General features: G+C 45.9%; 1 protein-coding gene across 1 annotated transcript in view; it reads right to left on the reverse strand.

The window, feature by feature from the left end:
* LOC142559493 (uncharacterized) overlaps positions 1-8,933 on the reverse strand; it is a 64,438-nt gene extending 55,505 nt beyond the window's left edge. The window contains exons 1-2 of the mRNA XM_075671084.1: positions 8,813-8,933; positions 5,012-5,175 (exon numbers count right to left, since the gene is read on the reverse strand). Coding sequence (XP_075527199.1) covers positions 5,012-5,175; positions 8,813-8,928 — 280 coding nt within the window. The 5' untranslated portion in view covers positions 8,929-8,933. The remainder of the gene's footprint in view (positions 1-5,011; positions 5,176-8,812) is intronic.
* Positions 8,934-20,984: the final 12,051 nt, after the last annotated feature.

Here is a 20,984-nt window from a genome sequence, read left to right on the forward strand (position 1 = left end):
GAGCGTAACCGTAAAAAGATAAGCAATGAAAAACAAAGCTAACCTCAAGGGGAAAATAAAGCCACCATCGTCATCACCAGCAGCCTGTTTATGTCATCTCCCATCAATTTCCAACAACCTTTTGTCTTGCACCAGCTGATTCTATCTTACGCCTGCCAAATTCCTAATTTTTATGCCATACCATGCCTAATTGCCTGCCATCCTCGGAACCTCTTCCAAACGAGCGTTTAACTGTCCTACGCATTAGCTGGCCTGCACAGCTCCCTCTTCTACTCCTAATGTCAACAATAATAACGACTAGCTCTAACAAATAACTCTGCTCTCTCCTTTCTCCTATGGTCTCGAGTATTTGTAGCTTAATTTTGTTGGTTATTTTCCACAGTTACCGCGTTTGTTCGTCTGCCTAGCTATTGCACTTCATTGCGTCTATCTGCCAGCGTGACCGTAAAACGATAAGAAATAGAAAACAAATCTAACCTCAAGGGAAAAATAACACCGTCGTCGTCAACACATGCAGCCTGTTTGTCATCTGCCAGCAATTTCCAACAACCATTTTCTTGCACCATTTTCTCGCCCCATCTGATTCTATCGTACGCCTGCCAACTTCCTAATTTTCATACCACATCATACCTAATTTCCTGCCATCCTCAAAAGCTCTTACAAACCAGCGTTTAACTGCCCATTGCGTTAGATGGCCTGCCCAGCTCCCTCTTTTACTCTTAGTGTCAACTAGAATAACGCCTAGCTCTAACAAACCACCCCGCTTTCTCCTATGTCCTATCCTCTCGAGTATTTGTACATTAATTTATTTGGGGACTGGCCAAACTTACCACGTTTGTTCGTCTGCTTTCCTGTTGCATTTCATTACGTCTACCAGCGAGCGTGACCGTAAAAGGATAAGCAATGAAAAACAAAGCTAACTTCAAGGGAAAAATAAAGCCACCATCATCATCACCAGCAGCCTGTTTCTGTCATCTCCCATCAATTTCCAACAACCTTTTGTCTTGCACCAGCTGATTCTATCTTACGCCTGCCAAATTCCTAATTTTTATGCCATACCATGCCTAATTGCCTGCCATCCTCGGAACTTCTTCCAAACGAGCTTTTAACTGCCCTACGCATTAGATATCCTGCCCAGCTCCCTGTTTTACTCCTAATGTAAACTAGAATAACGCATAGCTCTAACAAACCACTCCGCTGTCTCCTATGTCCTATCCACTCGAGTATTTGTAGCGTAACTTTGTAGGTTATTGTCCAAACTCACCGCGTTTGTTCGTCTGCTTGCCTATTCCATTTCATTACGTCTATCAGCGAGCGTAACCGTAAAAAGATAAGCAATGAAAAACAAAGCTAACCTCAAGGGAAAAATAAAACCGTCATCGTCATCACCATCAGCCTGTTTATGTCATCTGCCAGCAATTTCCAACAACCATTTTCTTGCACCAGCTGATTCTATTTTAGGCCTCCTAATTTCCTAGTTTTCATACCATACTTTGCCTAATTGCTTGCCATTCTCGGAAGCTGTTCCAAACCATCGTTTAAAGGCCATGCGCATTAGATGTCCTGCCCACATCCCTCTTTTCCACTTAATGTCAACTAGAATAACGGCTAACTCCAACAAACCACTCCGTTGTCTCCTATGTCCTATCCTCTCGAGTTTTTGTAGCCTAATATTGTTAGTTGTTGTCCAAACTTACCACGTTTGTTCGTCTGCTTTCCTATTGCATTTCTTTACGTCTACCAGCGAGCGTGACCGTAAAAGGATAAGCAATGAAAAACAAAGGTAACCTCAAGGAAAAAATAAAGCCACCATCGTCATCACCAGCAGCCTGTTTATGTCATCTCCCATCAATTTACAGCAACCTTGTGTCTTGCACCAGCTGATTCTATCTTACGTCAGCCAAATTCCTAATTTTTATGCATACCATGCCTAATTGCCTGCCATCCTCGGAACCTCTTCCAAACGAGCGTTTAACTGCCCTGCGCATTAGACACCCTACCCAGCTCCCTCTTTTACTCTTGATGGCAACTAGAATAACGCCTAGCTCTAACAAACCACCCCGCTTTCTCCTATGTCCTATCCTGTCGAGTTTTTGTACATTAATTTATTTGGGGACTGCCCAAACTTACCACGTTTGTTCGTCTGCTTTCCTATTGCATTTCTTTACGTCTACCAGCGAGCGTGACCGTAAACGGATAAGCAATGAAAAACAAAGCTAACCTCAAGGGAAAAATAAAGCCAACATCGTCATCACCAGCAGCCTGTTTATGTCATCTCCCGTCAATTTCCAACAACCTTGTGTCTTGCACCAGCTGATTCTATCTTACGTCTGCCAAATTCCTAATTTTTTATGCCATACCATGCCTAATTGCCTGCCATCCTCGGAACCTCTTCCAAACGAGAGTTTAACTGTCCTACGCATTAGATATCCTGCCCAGCTCCCTCTTTCACTCTTGATGGCAACTAGAATAACGCATAGCTCTAACAAACCACTCCGCTGTCTCCGATGTTCTAATCTCTCGAGTATTTCTAGCGTAACTTTGTAGGTTATTGTCCAAACTGACCACGTTTGTTCGTCTGCTTGCCTATTGCATTTCATTACGTCTATCAGCGAGCGTAACCGTAAAAAGATAAGCAATGAAAACCAAAGCTAACCTCAAGGGAAAAATAAAGCCGCCATCATCATCACCAGCAGCCTGTTTATGACATCTCCCATCAATTTCCAACAACCTTTTGTCTTCCACCAGCTGATTATGTCTTATGCCTGCCAACTTCCTAGTTTTCATACCATACGAGACCTAATTACCTGCCATCGTCAGAAGCTCTTCCAAACCAGCGCTTAACTACCCTATGAATTAGATGGCCTGCCCAGATCCCTGTTTTCCTCTTAATGTCAACTAGAATAACGGCAAGCTCTAGCAAACCACTCCGCTGACTCCTATGTCCTATCCTCTCGAGTATTTGTAGCTTAATGTGGTAGGTTGTTGCCCAAACACCAGCGCGTTTGATTGTCTGCTTGCCTATTGCATTTTATTACGTATATAAGGGACCGTGCATAAAAAATTAAGCGATGAAAAACAAAGCTAACAACGAGGGAAATTTAAAACTGTCATCTTCATCACCAGCAGCCTGTTTATGTCATCTTCCAGAAATCTCCAACAACCTTTTCTCTTCACCAGCTGATTCTATCTTACGCCTGCCAGCTTCCTAATTTTCATACCTTACCTTGCCTAATTGCCTGCCATCCTCGGAAACTCTTCCAAACCAGCGTTTAACTGGCCTACGCATTAGATATCCTGCCCCCAGCTCCCTCTCTTACTCTTAATGTCAACTAGAATAACGCCCAGCTCTAACAAATCACTCCGCTGACTCTTATGTCCTAACCTCTCGAGTATTTGTAGCTTAATATTGTTGGTTATTTTCCTAACCTACCGCGTTTGTTTTTTCTGCTTGCCTATTGCATTTCGTTGCATCTATCAGCCGCCGTGACCGTAAAAAGGTAAGCAATGGTAAGCAAAGCTAACCTCGAGGGAAAAATAAAACCGTCATAGTCATCAGCAGCAGCCTGTTTATGTCTTATCCCAGAAATTTCCAACAACCTTTTGTCTTGCACCAGCTGATTCTATCGTACGCCTGCCAACTTCCTAATTTTCATACCATGCCTAAGTGCCTGCCCTCTTTGGAAGCTCTTTCGAACCAGTGTTTAACTGCCCTACGCATTACATGGCCTGCCCGGATCCCTCTTTTCCACTTAATGTCAACTAGAATAACGGCAAGCTCTAACAAACCACTCCGCTCTCTATCTCCTATGATCCCGAGTATTTGTAGCGTAACTTTGTAGGTTATTGTCCGAACTGACCGCGTTTGTTCGTCTGCTTGCCTATTGCATTTCATGGCGTCTATCAGCGAGCGTGACGGTAAAAAGATAAGCAATGAAAAACAAAGCAAACCTCAAGGGAAAAATACAGCCGCCATCCTCACCACCAGCCTGTTTATGTCATCTCCCATCAATTTCGAACAACCATTTTTTTGCTCCAGCTGATTCTATCTTACACCTGCCAACTCCCTAATTTTCATACCATACCATGCCTAATTGCCTACCATCCTCGGAACCTCTTCGAAACGAGCGTTTAACTGCCCTACGCATTAGATACCCTGCCCAGCTCCCTCTCTTTCTCTTGATGGCAACTAGAATAATGCATAGCTCTAACAAACCACTCCGCTGTCTCCTATGGCCTATCCTCTCGAGTATTTGTAGCGCCACTTTGTAGGCTAATGTCCAAACTCACCACGTTCGTTCATCTGCTTGCCTATTGCATTTCATTACGTCTATCAGCGAGCGTGACCGTAAGAAGTTAGGCAATGAAAAACAAAGCTAACCTTAAGGGGAAAATAAAGCTGTCATTATCATCGCCAGCAGCCTGTTTATGTCATCTCCCAGCAATTTCGAATAACTTGTCTTGCACCAGCACATTCTATCTTACGCCTGCCAACTTCCTAATTTTCATACTATACCATTCCTAATTGCTCCATCCTCGGAAACACTTCCAAACCAGTGGTTAACTGTCCTACGTATTGCATGGCACGCCCGCTCAATCCTTCGCTCTTAATGTCAACTAGAATAACGGCTAGCTCTAACAAATTTGTCCGCTCTCTTCCTGTTGCTGACCGAGAGGTCTTACATTTTTCATCTGAAGGTTCTTTGTTCATCCCAATGTTTCTGTTCAATATGGTAGCAGTTGCCGAAAACAAACATTGCAAACATTTCGAAGATACGAGTGAGCTGCGAGTCATAATGTCCTGATGCGTGCTGTGTGCGTTCTAGCTGATGTTAATTTTTTCCAAATGGTAATTCTCGGAGCGACACCTTGGGCAATCACTTCTCGGGCGATCACTTTCAGAGGCGATCACACCAGATCTGTGTGAGTGTGGGATTGAAAACCTTCCTGGCTCTGCGCCAAGCTGGGTTCCTGATGTTGTGCAGAATAGGTCAAGATTTCTTCTACTCACCCCGTTCACTGTGCGTCTCACATGCGTGCCCGTTGTCTTCTCTTTCATTGGGGCCGACAACGAACGGTACGAGATCGACATGTTCGTGTCCTGCACCCATCTGTCGGGCAAACACGACGCTGGCCTTTCCTGCGTCATCAGCGGGAGAGGCAGCAGAGGACCCACTGCAGTAGTCAAACCAGCAAGGTAAGTGTATCGAAGACATGACGTGTTGCATTTTAGTTTTTTTCATTGCTTTTTACACTGCCAAAGTAATCGCCTACGCACATAAACTCACGCACAATAAACTCGAGTATACGCCAATGCTTGTAATTCTTAGCAAGGAAGTGCGAACAAGGCGCTATGGAATTTTACTGCAGTATTTTCTTATATACGGAAAATTCCGAAAATAAATTTAAATAATGCCAGTCCACAATTCCAACTAAATAAGGTTATCACTACGCGAAATTGCGAATTAGGTGAAGTGCAAGTTATCCAGTGAAGCAGTGCATAATAACAAGTAAGGAAGAAAATGGCAGACGGTGCGGTTTCTGACAAAAGAAATCGGAAAACAGAATGAAAGCATCTCCATTGTTCACATCGAGTATTTGACGCTGCTATCCAATTAACTTTCAGTTAACAATCGATCGCCTCGTCTTGTTTCTAGCGCACCGCGTCAGTGGCTGCATTTATCACTCCAGAACTCCTGCAGTGAGATTACGTTTGTCTACTTGCCTCGCTTTCCTGTAGTATAATATGTTGTATAATTGTCCTAACCCATTTGCATGTTGTCGTAAATGTCATGTCATTTTGGTGGTCAATTTGTAAGTTGATGTTAGTTCGTTTGAGCAAGTCGTCGTATGCACAGGTTCTATATGTATTTCAAACCCTGCGCTGCAAACGTTGGCAACATTGGGCATCTTGCTCACGCGCATTGCCGTATTTTTTTCTCTAAATATTTAGCCTCTTTCCACTTGGCCAGAGCTGCTTCCAAAAACATATTGCAATCTGGCTATGTCTTGCCATTTAGTTAACCATGTAATTCCGAAACATAGTTTTCCATAAAAAAATGAAATTTGTCGGCATGTATTTCTGGCCATGTGGGGTACAGGTGCGAAGAAAAGTAACTAGAACACGAGACCTGCGGTTGAACTGCATAATACCCTCTAGTAGACTCAAGGAAAAACATTAAATCAGATTACGCATCATCGCAGGCCGGCGATCATTGTATTTTCATCAAAATGCCCCCTAGCAACTTTCAGGCTGCGCGACGGGATTGGACATTAGAATAGAGTCGCCCGCAGCTCCCATGTTCCAATTACTTTTGAGCGCTCACTTAAATTCGTAAAAAAAATTCAATGAAATATTGTTTGAGCAAAAGCTCCGTTAGTATAAAATTACTTGTATGTTCTTAAACTATCCGCAAATGACACCTCTCTCCAGCACATGAAAAGCGCCAAGTTTCCTTTGCCTGAATATATATATATATATATATATATATATATATATATATATATATATATATATATATATATATATATATATATATATATATATATATATATATATATATATATATATATATAGTGAGCTCCAAGGTCGGGGACGTAGTAGGTTGAAGGATCAGATGACGCTGACATAAAGTATCGTGTAACCTCGTGAGAAAGCGCGTTTCAGCAGCTTTGTGTTGGCGGTCATTCAGGGCCAAGCGCCCTACGCTTTGACGCACACGTGCTTACTTAGTATCTTGGAACAGAGATCTTACCATTCTGGGAATGAATTCCCCTAACGTTTTCTTTAATTGCTCCTTGTTAAAATCAGAAACGATCATGTTACCATTGCCCGCGCTATATTATTAGTGAGTCGTGTACATCTCCTTCTACAAGTAGCGTGTTCCTTTTTTTTTTTGATGATCTTTGAAAGTTGTATTTGTCTGCTGAATATACTTTCGCTTTTTTGTTACCTTCCGTTCCGAGCTGTCGCGTACTCCGCTTTCACTTTATTGTCCCGTCAAACTTTAGTTTATTTTGTTGCATGTTAACCTATAATTATACGAGTAATAATCAAAGACAGCTACATTCTAAGATCAACAAGAATACGAGAGAATGATGTTGACGTTCCGACATGATGATGAATGTGTGGTTGGTGGCGCGACTGCCTAAGTGTTGCATCCGGAAAAGGTTACAACTGTAAACATGTACTGCGGTTGCGTCGCCACTGATGGTGATGCCTAAGCAGCAACGTACGCTCTAGAATGTTTATGGGTGCAAGCTTCTTAGCGAATAGCTTTTTACTCTTTCGGCCGTTTTTCTGGTTGATCGATGGGCAACGGTTGGTGGCTGGACTCGGCAAGGAAGCCTTTGTTCGTTCGTTCGTTCGTTCGTTCGTTCGTTCGTTCGTTCGTTGGTTGGTTGGCTCGTTCGTTCGTTCTTGGTTACTTATTTCGTTGGTTGTTTCGTTCCTTCGTTCGCTCATTTAGTGATCTTTCAGTTCTCGCGTTCAATCGTTCGTTCAATCAATGGCTGGACCATTCCTTCTTTCGCAATCTAGTTTGCCCATTCGTTTGTTCGGTTGTTTCGCAATTATCGTCGATGGTACCTGCACAATCTTTTCCCTGCAAGAGCACTTAAGTAGTCATGCCACCACCATCATAGTCATCATCGTATATTCATTATACTGTCATACTTAGCATGTCGGTCTCATCGTTTACGTGTTACTCTCGCGTTGACGTCATTGTTGTCGTTTCCGTTCCTTATTGTCCTCGCTACTGTTCTGTGTTCTTCCTAATCCTGTGGTTATGTAATCACCACGATAGCGTCACAGTCAAGTGTGGTCGGTCACATATACCATGTGCTAACGTTACATGTGCGTCGCATGGAAGTACCAGAAAACGGGGTATTATATAACCTCGTTATGAATACCGACAAAGTAGTGCCAGTGCAAACCTCTGTCCTGCGTAACAAAAAACACGTATATTCCTACATTAAATATTACCATATAATATCTGCCCATAAGTATCCCTAAGGAAGGCAGCTATCCTAATGAATTAGCACGTTTTAATAAATTGATTCTTCAATGCACATGTTGGTACGTTGCACCCGATGTATGACACTGTGACAACTGAGAGGCACAACTACTATATCTATATAAACATGTGTCACGCTTCTCTGTGTTTACACGTGTGATCGCCATTCTTGCATAGAAAAGCGCAAGTTGTCTTTGTCCTCGTTACATCGCTGCGTAGATGTTCTAGACTGTGTATCCCATTTATTTAGTATTTAAATTTTGCCATACGTTAGGAAAGATATTGTTTACAAATATACAAAAATTCTATGGGATTAAAGTTTGGTTTTTCAGATAAATAAACACAAACATTGTATGGGTTTACACACTCAACAGCATGAAAGCAAACACATTTGTACGCATCATCGTCAGTTGTAGAGCTTTTGATTGTACGACTAACTTAAACTTCATGTAAGCTTTACTGCACGTAAATTGCAACATACGCTGAGGATGAGAATAATTTAGTTATGGTGTAGCGCGTATCAGACATCTGGGGCAATCACTTCTCGGGCGTTTGCTTTCAGAAGTGATCACACCGGATCTGCGTGAGTGTACGGCTGAAAGCCTTTCTGGCTCTGTGCTAAGCTGGCTAACCGATAGGATACAGAATAAGGTCAAGGATTGGTGTCCCCACCTCTTTCACCGTGCTTCTCACATACGTGTGCGTTGTCTTTCTTTTTCATTGGCACTGGTAACAAACGGCACGAGATCGACATGTTGCTGTCGTGCGCCGATCTTTCGGGCAAAGACGATGCTGACCTTTCGTGCGTCGCCACCAGGTCAAGCGGGGGAGGCAGCAGGGAGTCCACTACACGATTCCAACCAGCAAGGTGAGTGCATCGAAGACGTGATGTGTAGCGTTGTAATCTTTCCATTGCCTTCCGCTGTGCCAAAGTAATCACATTTAAAACGATTTCATGCCCAATTAACCCGAGTACGCAAATGCTTCTTGTTATTCTTAGCAATAAAGTGTGACTAAAACGCTATAAAACTTTATTTCATAATGTTTTAATAAAAGCTAACCGAAAAGTAATTATAACTAGCGACCACACAATTATCCTGCATGAAAAATGCTATCACTGCTAGAACACGGCACGAAGAAAATAGTAAGGGTAAAGGTAAAAGCAGACCAATTCAGGCTGGTATTTTCAAACAAATATGCATCCTTAGAAAAGAGAGATTATGACCTATAGTAAATGAATGAAATCTTAACTACGCTAGCTTCAGAAGCAGCAAATGAAGTGGGAGGTAAGTCACCAAGGCAACCTGTAGGTGAGCACTCCCAAGTAAGGAAGGACCTATTAAGGAAAAGACAAAGAATGAAAGTGTGCAACTAAAGAGATGAGATAGAATTAGCGGACCTTTCAAAACTGATCAACAAGGAGACAATAAACGTAAGAAAGACTGAGTAACCAGTAATATATGGACGCAGCATAAAATCAGTGAGAAGAAAATTTGGCATAGGAAAAGCTAAGATGTATGCAGTGAAAGATAAGCAGGCAATTATCATCAGCAATTCTGAAGCTATAGTACACGCAGCGGAAGAACACTATACTGACCTGTACAATACCCAGAGGAGCCACGATACATCCATTCGAAGCAGTAATTAATAGGTTGCAGAGGATCCTTCTATAACTAGCGAAGTTAGAAGGGCCTTGCAAGACATGAAACGCTGAAAAGCGGCAGAAGCTGCAATAACAGTTGATTTAATGAAAGATGAAGGCGACATCATGCTTGAGAAGCTGCTGGCCCTTTACTCGAGAAGTCTCACGATTTCAAGGGTTCCAGAAAACGCATCATCATCATCATCCTGGTTACGCCCACTGCAGGGCAAAGGCCTCTCCCATACTTCTCACCCAACGCCGGTCATGTACTAATTGTGGCCATGTCGTCCCTGCAAACTTCTTTATCTCATCCGCCCACCTATCTTTCTGCCGTCCCCTGCTACGCTTCCCTTCTCTTGAAATCCAGTCCGTAACCCTTAATGACCATCGGTTATCTTCCCTCCTCATTACATGTCCTGCCCATGCCCATTTCTTTTTCTTGATTTCAACTAATATGTCATTAACTCGCGTTTGTTCCCTCACCCAATCTGCTCTTTTCTTATCCCTTAACGTTACATCCATCATTCTTCTTTCCATAGCTCGTTGGGTCTTCCTCAACTTAAGTAGAACTCTTTTCGTAAGACTCCAGGTTTCTGCCCCGTAGGTGAGTACTGGTAAGACACAGCTATTATACACTTTTCTCTTGAGGGATAATGGCAACCTGCTGTTAATGATCTGAGAATGCCTGCCAAACGCACCCCAGCCCATTCTTATTCTTCTGATTATTTCCGTCTCATGATCCGGATCCGCCGTCACAAGTAGATGTATTCCCTTACCACATGATTATGGTGGTGGTGGTGGTGGTGGTGGTGGTGGCGGCGGTGGTGGTGGTGGTGATGATGATGATGATGAACTTAATAAACAAATGGAGGAATGAAGGGCACAAAATTAGTGCTGACTGCACTGCAACGTGGATGTAACTGTTTACCGCTTAGAATTAATAAGCTCATCAAGGCACGAAGGCTGCGATTCTCACTCTGGCCATGGTATCACTCCCAGGTTTGCCTGGCTACTGGAGCAGCGAGGTGAACAGAATCCACTGCCGCACGCTCACGTCAGGCCACAGGTGCCAAATGCGAGCAACATGGACAACAGTCTGTGATGTCTCCACGCAGCCGGCTGCTCCACTTCGGATATCTCCTGGCCAGGATGTCCAGCAGGGTGTCACCTTCTTGCTCTGCATGTTGAAGTGCTAAAACATATTGTTTAACTGGCTCGGCCACTCATAAGGGAAGATATGTTTGTTTTGCTGCGTTTTGACATTATTTTATGTCAGTGATGCGACGTTTCCACAATATTCGAAGCTCACAATTGGCGATCTGTCACTGTAGATGTCGACATAAAGAAGTGAACCGCTTTGGTTACTCGGACGCGCAAGGCTGCACTCAAAGGCGCATTGAATATGCTAAATCTCTAAAGGATTTGTAAATGAATAGAAAAAGTGAGTTCCAAGTGCTGAAATCTCCAACAACAAACTCCAAGACAGCCGCGTCTGCAGACGGAACTCGGCGCGCCTTTAATGGCCGCACTGGGACGCAACAGCGCGTTTTGGCTTGCTCATCCAGAGGTCGGTTAGTGCGACATGGCTTCCAGGTACGACATGTTTCTCCGGAGAAGCCAATCACGATGCACGAAACGCATCACCGACGCACACTCAACATAGACGATGGTAAAGAAATCAACGGGGGAAAGCCCCGACTCACTTCCGAAGCGTTGCCAGCGGCATGAGAGAGAGAGGGTACTACAGCAAAATGAAAACGGCAGATTAGTAACAGAAGCATGCTGTAAACTGTAAACTATTTTCTTTTGTGAGCTGGACATTTTCGGCCTAATCCTGAGTTGCGGTATAATTTGCTAGTACCGAACTTCATAAAGCACGATCGGTGGCAACATCAGCGTAAATGCAAACGGGAACAATTCTGAAACTATTCGAACAGATTGTTCACTTTCCAAATTCACCTGCAGTTGCAGATGTGCTTAATGAAGACTTCAAAACGAACACTGGTGACTACTACTCCATGCTTAAACGCTGCCTACATAGCAACTAGATTCCATGCAATTACGTTAACTGGCATCCTAATCGGTTATTATCTGGTCACGTTTCTAGCTATGCTGATGGTGCAGGGATCCCGCTGTGAAATTTAGTCGATTTGCAAAAAAAAATAGGCCTTCATTTTAACAGTATTCAAGTTTCCGTGCTCCATACGAACCGTTTTGTTAGGCTAGCTTGATGTGTACCTTGTAATCGGAGCAGATGAGCAATCGCGTCTGTACCAAAATTCGCATACTGTGTCGATTCATTCCTTGGACTAATGCTATTTGTAAACATACATTGCCTTGACGAAGTAGTAGTATGCAACTCACAGGTCGATATTTGAAACCTTCAAAGTTCTGTGCAATTAAGAACACGGGCCATAATATAGGTTACTCTTTCTGGCTAGAATCGTCCCGCATGGCACACGTTGGTTGCACTGCGCTTTTGTCGCCGAACGCCAGCTACACGTACGCGCTTCCGCGTGAGAGCATTGTGGCGTTTGAACATTAACATAATATCTTCTTCTTTAGCTTATATGAACTGTAGTACTTGCATCCTTGCGTGACGATGCGCATTGTGATTATAGATATTTTTTGCGTAGACAGCTTAGGGCATGTTGTTATGTTTCCCACGTTCTGATGCGTTGTATCTTGAGTGTAACTTCGCTTTTTACCACACATTCTGTATAATCACTATATGTTGTAATTAACAACGTAAAGCCCCCCTTATACATTGTTTCGACGAGGAACCTGTAACATACTGTAAATAAATAAATAAATTCTACTATAGTTAGTTTTGGTGCTGCGCTGTGGTGCTCTTAGCGCGTGGGCTTCCTAGCACGTAAGCGACGCTAGGAACCAGGGTCCGGAAATTTCGTCTTGCTGCAGTCCGTAGCATCGACTGTCTATCGATCAGTATTCAAGTTCCCGAAACCTGAGCAAAACACGCGACAAGCTATTGTTTCTGCCAAAAGAAGTTGCCAGCCTTCTCAATTTTTCTTTTATATATACTTCCAGAGCAGCGTGCTCACCAGAAGTTGCGATGATGGCGAGGATTTCCCCTCACCGGACTTGGAACGACAGCACAAGGTCGGGAGCAACTTGGTGGGAGACTACCGAACAGCCGCCGACCCAGGCTGGAGAGGTCCACCTCGAACGTCAGGTCTCGAACCTGCGTCAGGCAACGACGACCTCGCCGTTCGCACCATTGCTGAAAATTACGACAAACGCGTGGTTACCCACACACAAAAATAAAAAGACCGCAAACAACATGGGCCATGAGGCCAGAAGACGACGACGACAATGGCGACGTGCAACGCCCAGGACGTGGAAGACAATTCGCACATCATTTACGACGAGTCGAACTAATTATAAGCGTTTGCGGGGTAGATCCTGGGTAGCCTAAGGAGGTTGTAGGGCAGGTCATCGAAATAGAGCACCGATAACACGTTGCATTTTCTAGTTATCCAGTTGGAAAAGGCAGAGCTAGGAAGTGAACTGTTGGTGGATGGCATGAATGGCTTAAAGGACGGGGTGAATTAATCTATTTTCTAATAAGGAAAGGGAGGACCGAAGGTTGCTTGTGGGAGTGGAGGGGACATACGAAGGAGAGGTAGACACCCACTAAATCGAGCGAGCCGGGCCGCACTGGCAACGCCGAAGTGGGCCAACTTTACTTGGTGATGGGGGTTTTCGAGACTGTCGTTCTGTAGAGCTTCCCAATGTGGGAATGTAGAAAAATATTGCCGTCGTCTGGATAATTATTGAACGTGGGACGGTGTAAAATGAGCCGCTGCAAGGTAGCTTCGCATACCGAGTGGCAGAAGGCGCACAGTGAGGGTTAGAGTCGTCAATGCCCTTCTTTCGATCGGCCGACGTCTGCCATTTGTGAATTACATCAAGGGCAGTGGCTGTGTTGGTAAGTACATTACCGATATTTCCTGGGATCGGCTGAGGGCGAGCTCTAAACATGTGAGGAGCGAGGTGTTTCTCTCCCTGTTCGTCTACCTGAAGAAGCGTATTCGCGCCATTTCTAGGTGTGAGTTAGGCGGTAAAACCGCGTAGGAGTGGTCTCCAAGACTGCGAGACCCGCGTAAGAAAGCTTGGAGACGATAAGGTAGAACTCCAGATTGTGAGGTGGCAAGAGCGTGCGCCACCTCGTTAAACTCTCCACACCCCTACTCGGACTGCCACTTGTACAGGCGGCCCTAACGTCAGCGCCATTCTTCGGTTTGTGCAATGGAACCTGGTAGATACGTAGAGCAGTGCCATTTTCAACCATGGGAACCACGTACGACGGTAAAGTTTGGTGAGAAGTTCACAGCAGCGTAAGTTATTCGCCTATTCTGTTTTTCACCAAGCCACCAAGGTGGTCCATGATCCTTTAAACCCTGTAAAGCATAACGCACCTTCTGCAAACTGCACCGTTCGAGACTTCAGAATTCAAATTTGTGCACGGGGAACAGAAGTAGCGATATTAATTGGCTGGAGGGAAGTGCTAGAATAATTTAGGAAACAAGTAACTAATTGTAGTAATTACCTTTACTCAAATTCTATTTTCAAAGTTAGCACCATGGTTAGAAATGAAGAAAATTCGTAGAATTATGTGGAACCGGGTTTAGGCATTACGGGGTTAAGAACTCTCCAATACTGCTTGTGTTAGTGTTGCATGCTTTCCACAGCGAACTCGTCGCAGTAAGCATTTGAGAACTGCCGCAATGAACAACTGAACCTAAAGTGGCACGTTACTACTACTGCACTATTCACAGTGCATATCGAAGACATACCATAGGTTGAACACGTTGAAAAAAATCTCTGGATGATTCATCCCGCGTCATAGGCTGAGCACATTGAAAAAAAAAATCTCTGGATTCATCCCGCGCCCCCCTCAATTGGCGCATGTGTATTTAGCAGGAAGAGGTACGCATGCCATTAGCGTTTTTCGTAGGCTAAGCTTTTCGTAAGCAAAGTTTTCGTAGGCTTTCCGCTCTTACAGGCGGTGTTGAAAATTCAGGAGTCGCCGCAAAGACAATCCGAAACCATTTTCGTTTTCCCGCCAGCGTTAATGAAGTGCGTACTTGCAATATACTTCCGATTCCCGGCAGCAGTTATTCTACTGATGCCTTCGACGTCGTTTCTCTTGTGAAAAATTACTGCGTCGTACTTTCGTCGTCACACATGTGCGACCATGTAGACTGCACTAACTAAAAGGCGAGAGGATTGGTTGGTTTATAGACTGTCTCCGCTTGAATTCATTTGTATATATGTGTGTGTTTTATATATGTGTGTTTTGTTTTTGTCCGCCGCTCGACGGAGAACATTGTGATAATTATTTTTAGTAGATAGCTTAAAGGGGGTATGTTCGTACTTATTCGCATATTCTGATGCGTTATATATTTGACTGTCACTTTGTATTTTACAATACCTATGTATCAAGTTTTTTTCTCTACTTGTCATATCTCCTCATTAAGAATGTGAAGGCCACCTTACATCTTGCTCCTATATATGAGGAGCCGGTAACGTACTATAAATAAATTGTACTATACCTTGGTTAGCTGCTACGTTAGCGGCGCTAGGAAACGGGGTCCGTAAATTTCGTCTTCCCGCTGTCCGTAGCACCGACCGTTCACCTAACAGTGTGCAAATCACTGAAAACTGACGAAAACACGCGGCAAGCGTTTATTTCTGCCTGAAGGATATGCCAGCCCTCTCAATTTCTTTTCTTACAGTTCCAGAGCAGCGGGCTCACTGGACGTGGCGATGATCTCCCCACCACGCACTTCGGACGACAATCCTTTGATTGGAAGCAACTTGCTGCGAGTCCGCCGAACAGCCGCTGACCCAGACTGGTTGAGGTTAAGCTCAAAAGTCAGGTCTCGAACCTGCGTCCGAGCGCCACATTAAAAGTCACGACGACGTAGCCATTCGCACCGTTGATGAAAATTACAACAAACGCGTGGTTACGCATACACAAAAATAAAGTCTGAAAACACCGCAGACCAAAAGGCCAGAAGACTACGACGACGACGGCGACGTGTTACGCCCATGCCGTGCAAGACAACTCACGCTTCACGTACCCGGCGTCGAACTAACTACAAGTGTTTACGGGGCAGATTATGGGTAGCCTAAGGACAGTTTGGGGCAGGTCGTCGGAATAGAGCACCGACAATACAGCGGCTTACAGAGTTGGCAGAGGAAAGACAGAGTGGACGGTTTCTGCATGGGGTAAAATAGCTCTGAACGTAAAACCACGCGCGACTGCAAAATTTAGCTGAGATGTTCACAGCAGCGTTTAGTATTCGTGTACTATGTTTTCTTCACCAAGCCAACAAGGTGGTTCAAGACTATTTAACCCTGTAATACATAATTCACTTTTTGTGTACTGCGCAATTCAGCGTTCTAAGTACAAATTTGCGCGCGAGAAAAACAAATAGCTAATATTAATTGGCTGGAGACGTGTGTAAGTTGTGAATAGCTTAGAAATGTAATTCCTAACTGCAGTGCTAATTATGTAGACCTGTGGTTGGCCATTACAGGGTTAAATACATGCCAGTACTGTTGCATGATTCGAACAGCACACACTTCAAAGTAAGTATTCGAAACCTTCAGAAACCAGCGGACTCGTGAACGGACAACGACGCCTCAAGGGACACGTGACTTCTGCAGCAATGCTCACAGTGCACCTTAGAGTCGTACCACAGGTTGAGTGCGTGAAAAAAAAATGTAGGGACGACGCATACCTTTCAACTGGCGCCTGGGTATTGATCGTGTAGCTGGAAAAGGTACTCATGCAACTGGCGTTTTGCGTAAGCTTGGCAATCGCCGCATAGGACGGAAGAGCCACTTCTATGTCGCATGTACTTTTTTCTCCGTTCTGCAGTCTTCCCGCGTGCTTTTCGCAGACACTCCACATACACTTTCTCTTCGAACGAACGGCTGCGCACGGTGCTTAGCCCAAAGCTTCCTTAAAGCTTTTCCAAATATTCTGCCTCTAGAAGCAAGATCTCCTCCTCTCTAATGCATCTACCGCCTTTCTGCTCTTACGGACGTTCTTCAGAACTTCCGAGTCTCCACTAAGACGTTCTAAACTTTTCATTTCCCTGTCAGCGTCAACATTGACGTGCGTGCTTCCGCTACAATTCCAATTCCCGCACCTGTTCGGTTAACAATGAATTCGATGTCATTTTTTTTCCCGTGAAAAATCGCTTCATTGTACTTTCGTCGTCATTGCGACATGTGCGCGCATGTGGACTAAAACTAAAAGGGGAGAAGATTAGTTCGACAGTGTCCCCCTCGATTTAATTTGTGTATGCGTTTTGCACGCACAGGGAAGTGATTTACCTCCTGTAAGAACGTTTGCAAACTTGGAAATAAACTTGCTGTCAATTAACGCCCGGAGAGTAAAGTGTCGCTTCGTTTTTCTCATGAATGACGCATCATGTATGGTGCGTTCACTACCTACAAAAAAATCATCCATACTTACATTGCCCTGCAAAGTTCTCTTTGGACGTAGAGACGCGCCAGCATAAGAATTAATTTAGTTGCCGGTTGATTAGTGACAGAGACGTGGGTCTTTTCATAAAAGCGAATGAACAGTTGCAAAACCGCACGCCAAAGCGCTACCGATCCAGGTTACGGATTCAAATGTAATACGCACTTACACTACGCCGCTGTAAAGTGGAAGCAGAGTCAAGCGTCGCGGCGCAGCCAACGCGGCTGACCGCGTTATGTGCGCATGAGCATATGGCGTGAGTGCGTGCCAGCGCGGGAACGGGGCGTGTCTTATGTCGTCAGCAGAAGCAACTGCGAAAGCGTAGGCCGCGCTAACGGCCGAGCTGGCCAAGCTACTGGTCGACGAATAAACAGCGCTTGATGTGCCGTTCCGGTAGCCGAGCGGCATGAGTGTTGAACTCGTATCCTTCAAGGCGATGGTTCGATTCCCACTGCCTGCATCGTTGTGGAAAAAAAAAGTCACAGCGATGCGGGTGTCGAGGCTCGAAGTGTCGTCCACGAAGGGTCGAGGTGGACGCGGTGCTGGGTCTCGGACCCCAGAGGACCACCTGCGTCGCAGTACCGCCGTAAGCATGGCCAGTGCGCGGATTGAAGGCGGTGCGGACGTCGGCACTATGACGCAGGTGACCCCCTGGGAGTTACGGTGCCGTACTGCTGGGTGCCGGAACTCTCAGTGCCGGAACTGGGAGTTCCGGCACCCAGCTGTACTCTCGGCCGCCGGAATGTGGCGGATAAGAGGGAGTTTTGTGTCATGGTGCACATCATTTCCTCTCGCTATCCCCCGGGTATCCTAAGAGGGTGGATACCTGCTGCTTTTGTGGGAAGTGCGAAGCGCACCCCCAGGAGAACGGCGACGAAGGGACGACGTAACCCAGAGAGGACGTAACACCCCAAAGCCGACCCGGCCCACCCTCAACAGAGCCCCCCCCCCCCCCCTAGAGAAAGCCGACCGGCCCACCTCTAAGAGACCAGCCCCCCCCCCCCCCCGATCTTTTGCCGCGCGACCTCTATGGAGCTGGGCCCCTCTAAGAGGCAAAAGATCGGGGGCGGGGGGAGCTAGTCTCTTAGAGGTGGGCCGGTCGGCTTTCTCTAGGGGGGGGGGGGGGGCTCTGTTGAGGGTGGGCCGGGTCGGCTTTGGGGTGTTACGTCCTCTCTGGGTTACGTCTTCCCTTCGTCGCCGTTCTCCTGGGGGTGCGCTTCGCACTTCCCACAAAAGCAGCAGGTATCCACCCTCTTAGGATACCCGGGGGATAGCGAGAGGAAATGATGTGCACCATGACACAAAACTCCCTCTTATCCGCCACATTCCGGCGGCCGAGAGTACAGCTGGGTGCCGGAACTCCCAGTTCCGGCACTGAGAGTTCCGGCACCCAGCAGTACGGCACCGTAACTCCCAGGGGGTCACCTGCGTCATAGTGCCGACGTCCGCACCGCCTTCAATCCGCGCACTGGCCATGCTTACGGCGGTACTGCGACGCAAGTGGTCCTCTGGGGTCCGAGACCCAGCACCGCGTCCACCTCGACCCTTCGTGGACGACACTTCGAGCCTCGACACCCGCATCGCTGTGACTTTTTTTTTCCACAACGATGCAGGCAGTGGGAATCGAACCATCGCCTTGAAGGATACGAGTTCAACACTCATGCCGCTCGGCTACCGGAACGGCACATCAAGCGCTGTTTATTCGTCGACCAGTAGCTTGGCCAGCTCGGCCGTTAGCGCGGCCTACGCTTTCGCAGTTGCTTCTGCTGACGACATAAGACACGCCCCGTTCCCGCGCTGGCACGCACTCACGCCATATGCTCATGCGCACATAACGCGGTCAGCCGCGTTGGCTGCGCCGCGACGCTTGACTCTGCTTCCACTTTACAGCGGCGTAGTGTAAGTGCGTATTACATTTGAATCCGTAACCTGGATCGGTAGCGCTTTGGCGTGCGGTTTTGCAACTGTTCATTCGCTTTTATGAGAATACGCACGTCTCTGTCACTAATCAACCGGCAACTAAATTAATTCTTATTAATTACTCGGCTACCGGAACGGCACATCGACCGATGTCTATTTGTCGACCACTAGCTTGGCCAGCTAGGTCGTTAGCACGGCCTACGCTCTCACAGTTCGTTCTGCCGGCGTGATAAGACATGGTCCGTTCACGCGCTCATGCACTCAGGACGCCGCCGATCACGGAGGCTGCGCTGCGACGCCAGACTCGGCGTCCACTTCGCAGCGGCGTAGCTCAACTGCGTCGGGACTGTACTGCCGCGGAGCCATTGAGCACCCTGCAAACCCGCCGTGGTGGCTTAGTGGCTATGGTGTTGCGATGCTGAGCGCGAGGTCGCGGGATCGAATCCTGGCCACGGCGGCCCCATTTCGGTGGGGGCGAAAACACCCTTGTACGTAGATGCCAGTGCACATTAATGAACCGCTGGAGGGCCAAATTTTCGGAGTCCCCGATTGCGGCGTGCCTCATAATCAGAGAGCGGTTTTGGCACGTAAACTCCCATAATTTATTTTTTAAGACGTTCCAATTACGTTTCCGTCCTTGACCCGGTGTGGTAGCGCTGTGACGTGTGGTTATAAGGCACTCATTTGCTAATGTGAGCAGCCCCATGTCTCCCTTTAACGGAGCAATCGATTCAGTTTCCGGTTACTCACCGTGGTTGCTCAGTGGCTATGGTGTTGGGTTGCTGAGCACGAGGTCGCGGGATCAAATCCCGGCCACGGCTGCCGCATTTCGATGGGGGCGAAATGCCAAAACACCCGCGTACTTAGATTTAGGTGCACGTTAAAGAACCCCAAGTGGTCAAAATTTCCGGAGCCCTCCACTACGGCGTGCCTCATAATCCGAAAGTGGTTTTGGCAGGTAAAACCCCATTATTTAAAATTTTTTTGTAAGTTTCGGGCTGATTGTTGACATTCCGGCGCTTCTCCACGCTCAAAGTCGTCTACACGGTAACGTATGTGCGATTTTATTATTTGTAGGAAAACTCGTGAGGAAAACGATGCGAGACTGGATACGCATGACATTCATTCAATGCAACTTTATTTCGAAGCCCTGAAACATACATGCGGCAAAGCATTACTCTGGGCGTGTCAAGGAACACACGTACAAGTGAAATCAAGAGGCGGCTCTGCCGATTTGCTCATCCTCAGCTTTGTCTATGTAGTCTAAATGTGCACATACGTCGCAAGGACGATGAAAATACGTTAAAGTAATCATGCAATATAAAAAAAAAAGTAGAATCCCCCCCCCCAACTACCGCGAATCGGAAGTATATAAGTACGCAAGTCAACATTAACGTGACAGAGAAATGAAGTGTTTCAGAACGCCTTAGCAGCGACTCGTAAATATTCAAGCACCTCTGCAAGAGCCCGAAGGCAGTAGCTTCTGAGGGAACGATTTTTGATGGTGTGAAACGTGGGACATGAAACTTAACACTGATAAGACCGTCGTTCTACGCTTCTCTCGCAAAAAAGCTCCGCTTTCTTTTAACTACAGGCTAGGTTCGTCACCTTTGCTGGAAGAGACTAAATGCAAGTATTTGGGTGTCACACTTACTAATACTTTATCGTGGAATTTACATATAGATAACATCTGTTCTTCTGCATTCCGTAAACTGTACTTTTTAGGACATGAGCTTAGAAATTCTCCCCTTAGCGTAAAATTACTTGTTTACAATTCACTAATTGGACCTAAACTTTAATATGCATGCGTTGTCTGGGACCGATTTAATAAACACAATATCGCCCGCCTAGAAAAGGTACAGAGAAAAGCTGCAAGGTTTAT

This window comes from Dermacentor variabilis, chromosome 10 (genome assembly GCF_050947875.1).
Source record: "Dermacentor variabilis isolate Ectoservices chromosome 10, ASM5094787v1, whole genome shotgun sequence".
Classification (NCBI taxonomy): Eukaryota; Metazoa; Arthropoda; class Arachnida; order Ixodida; family Ixodidae; genus Dermacentor; species Dermacentor variabilis.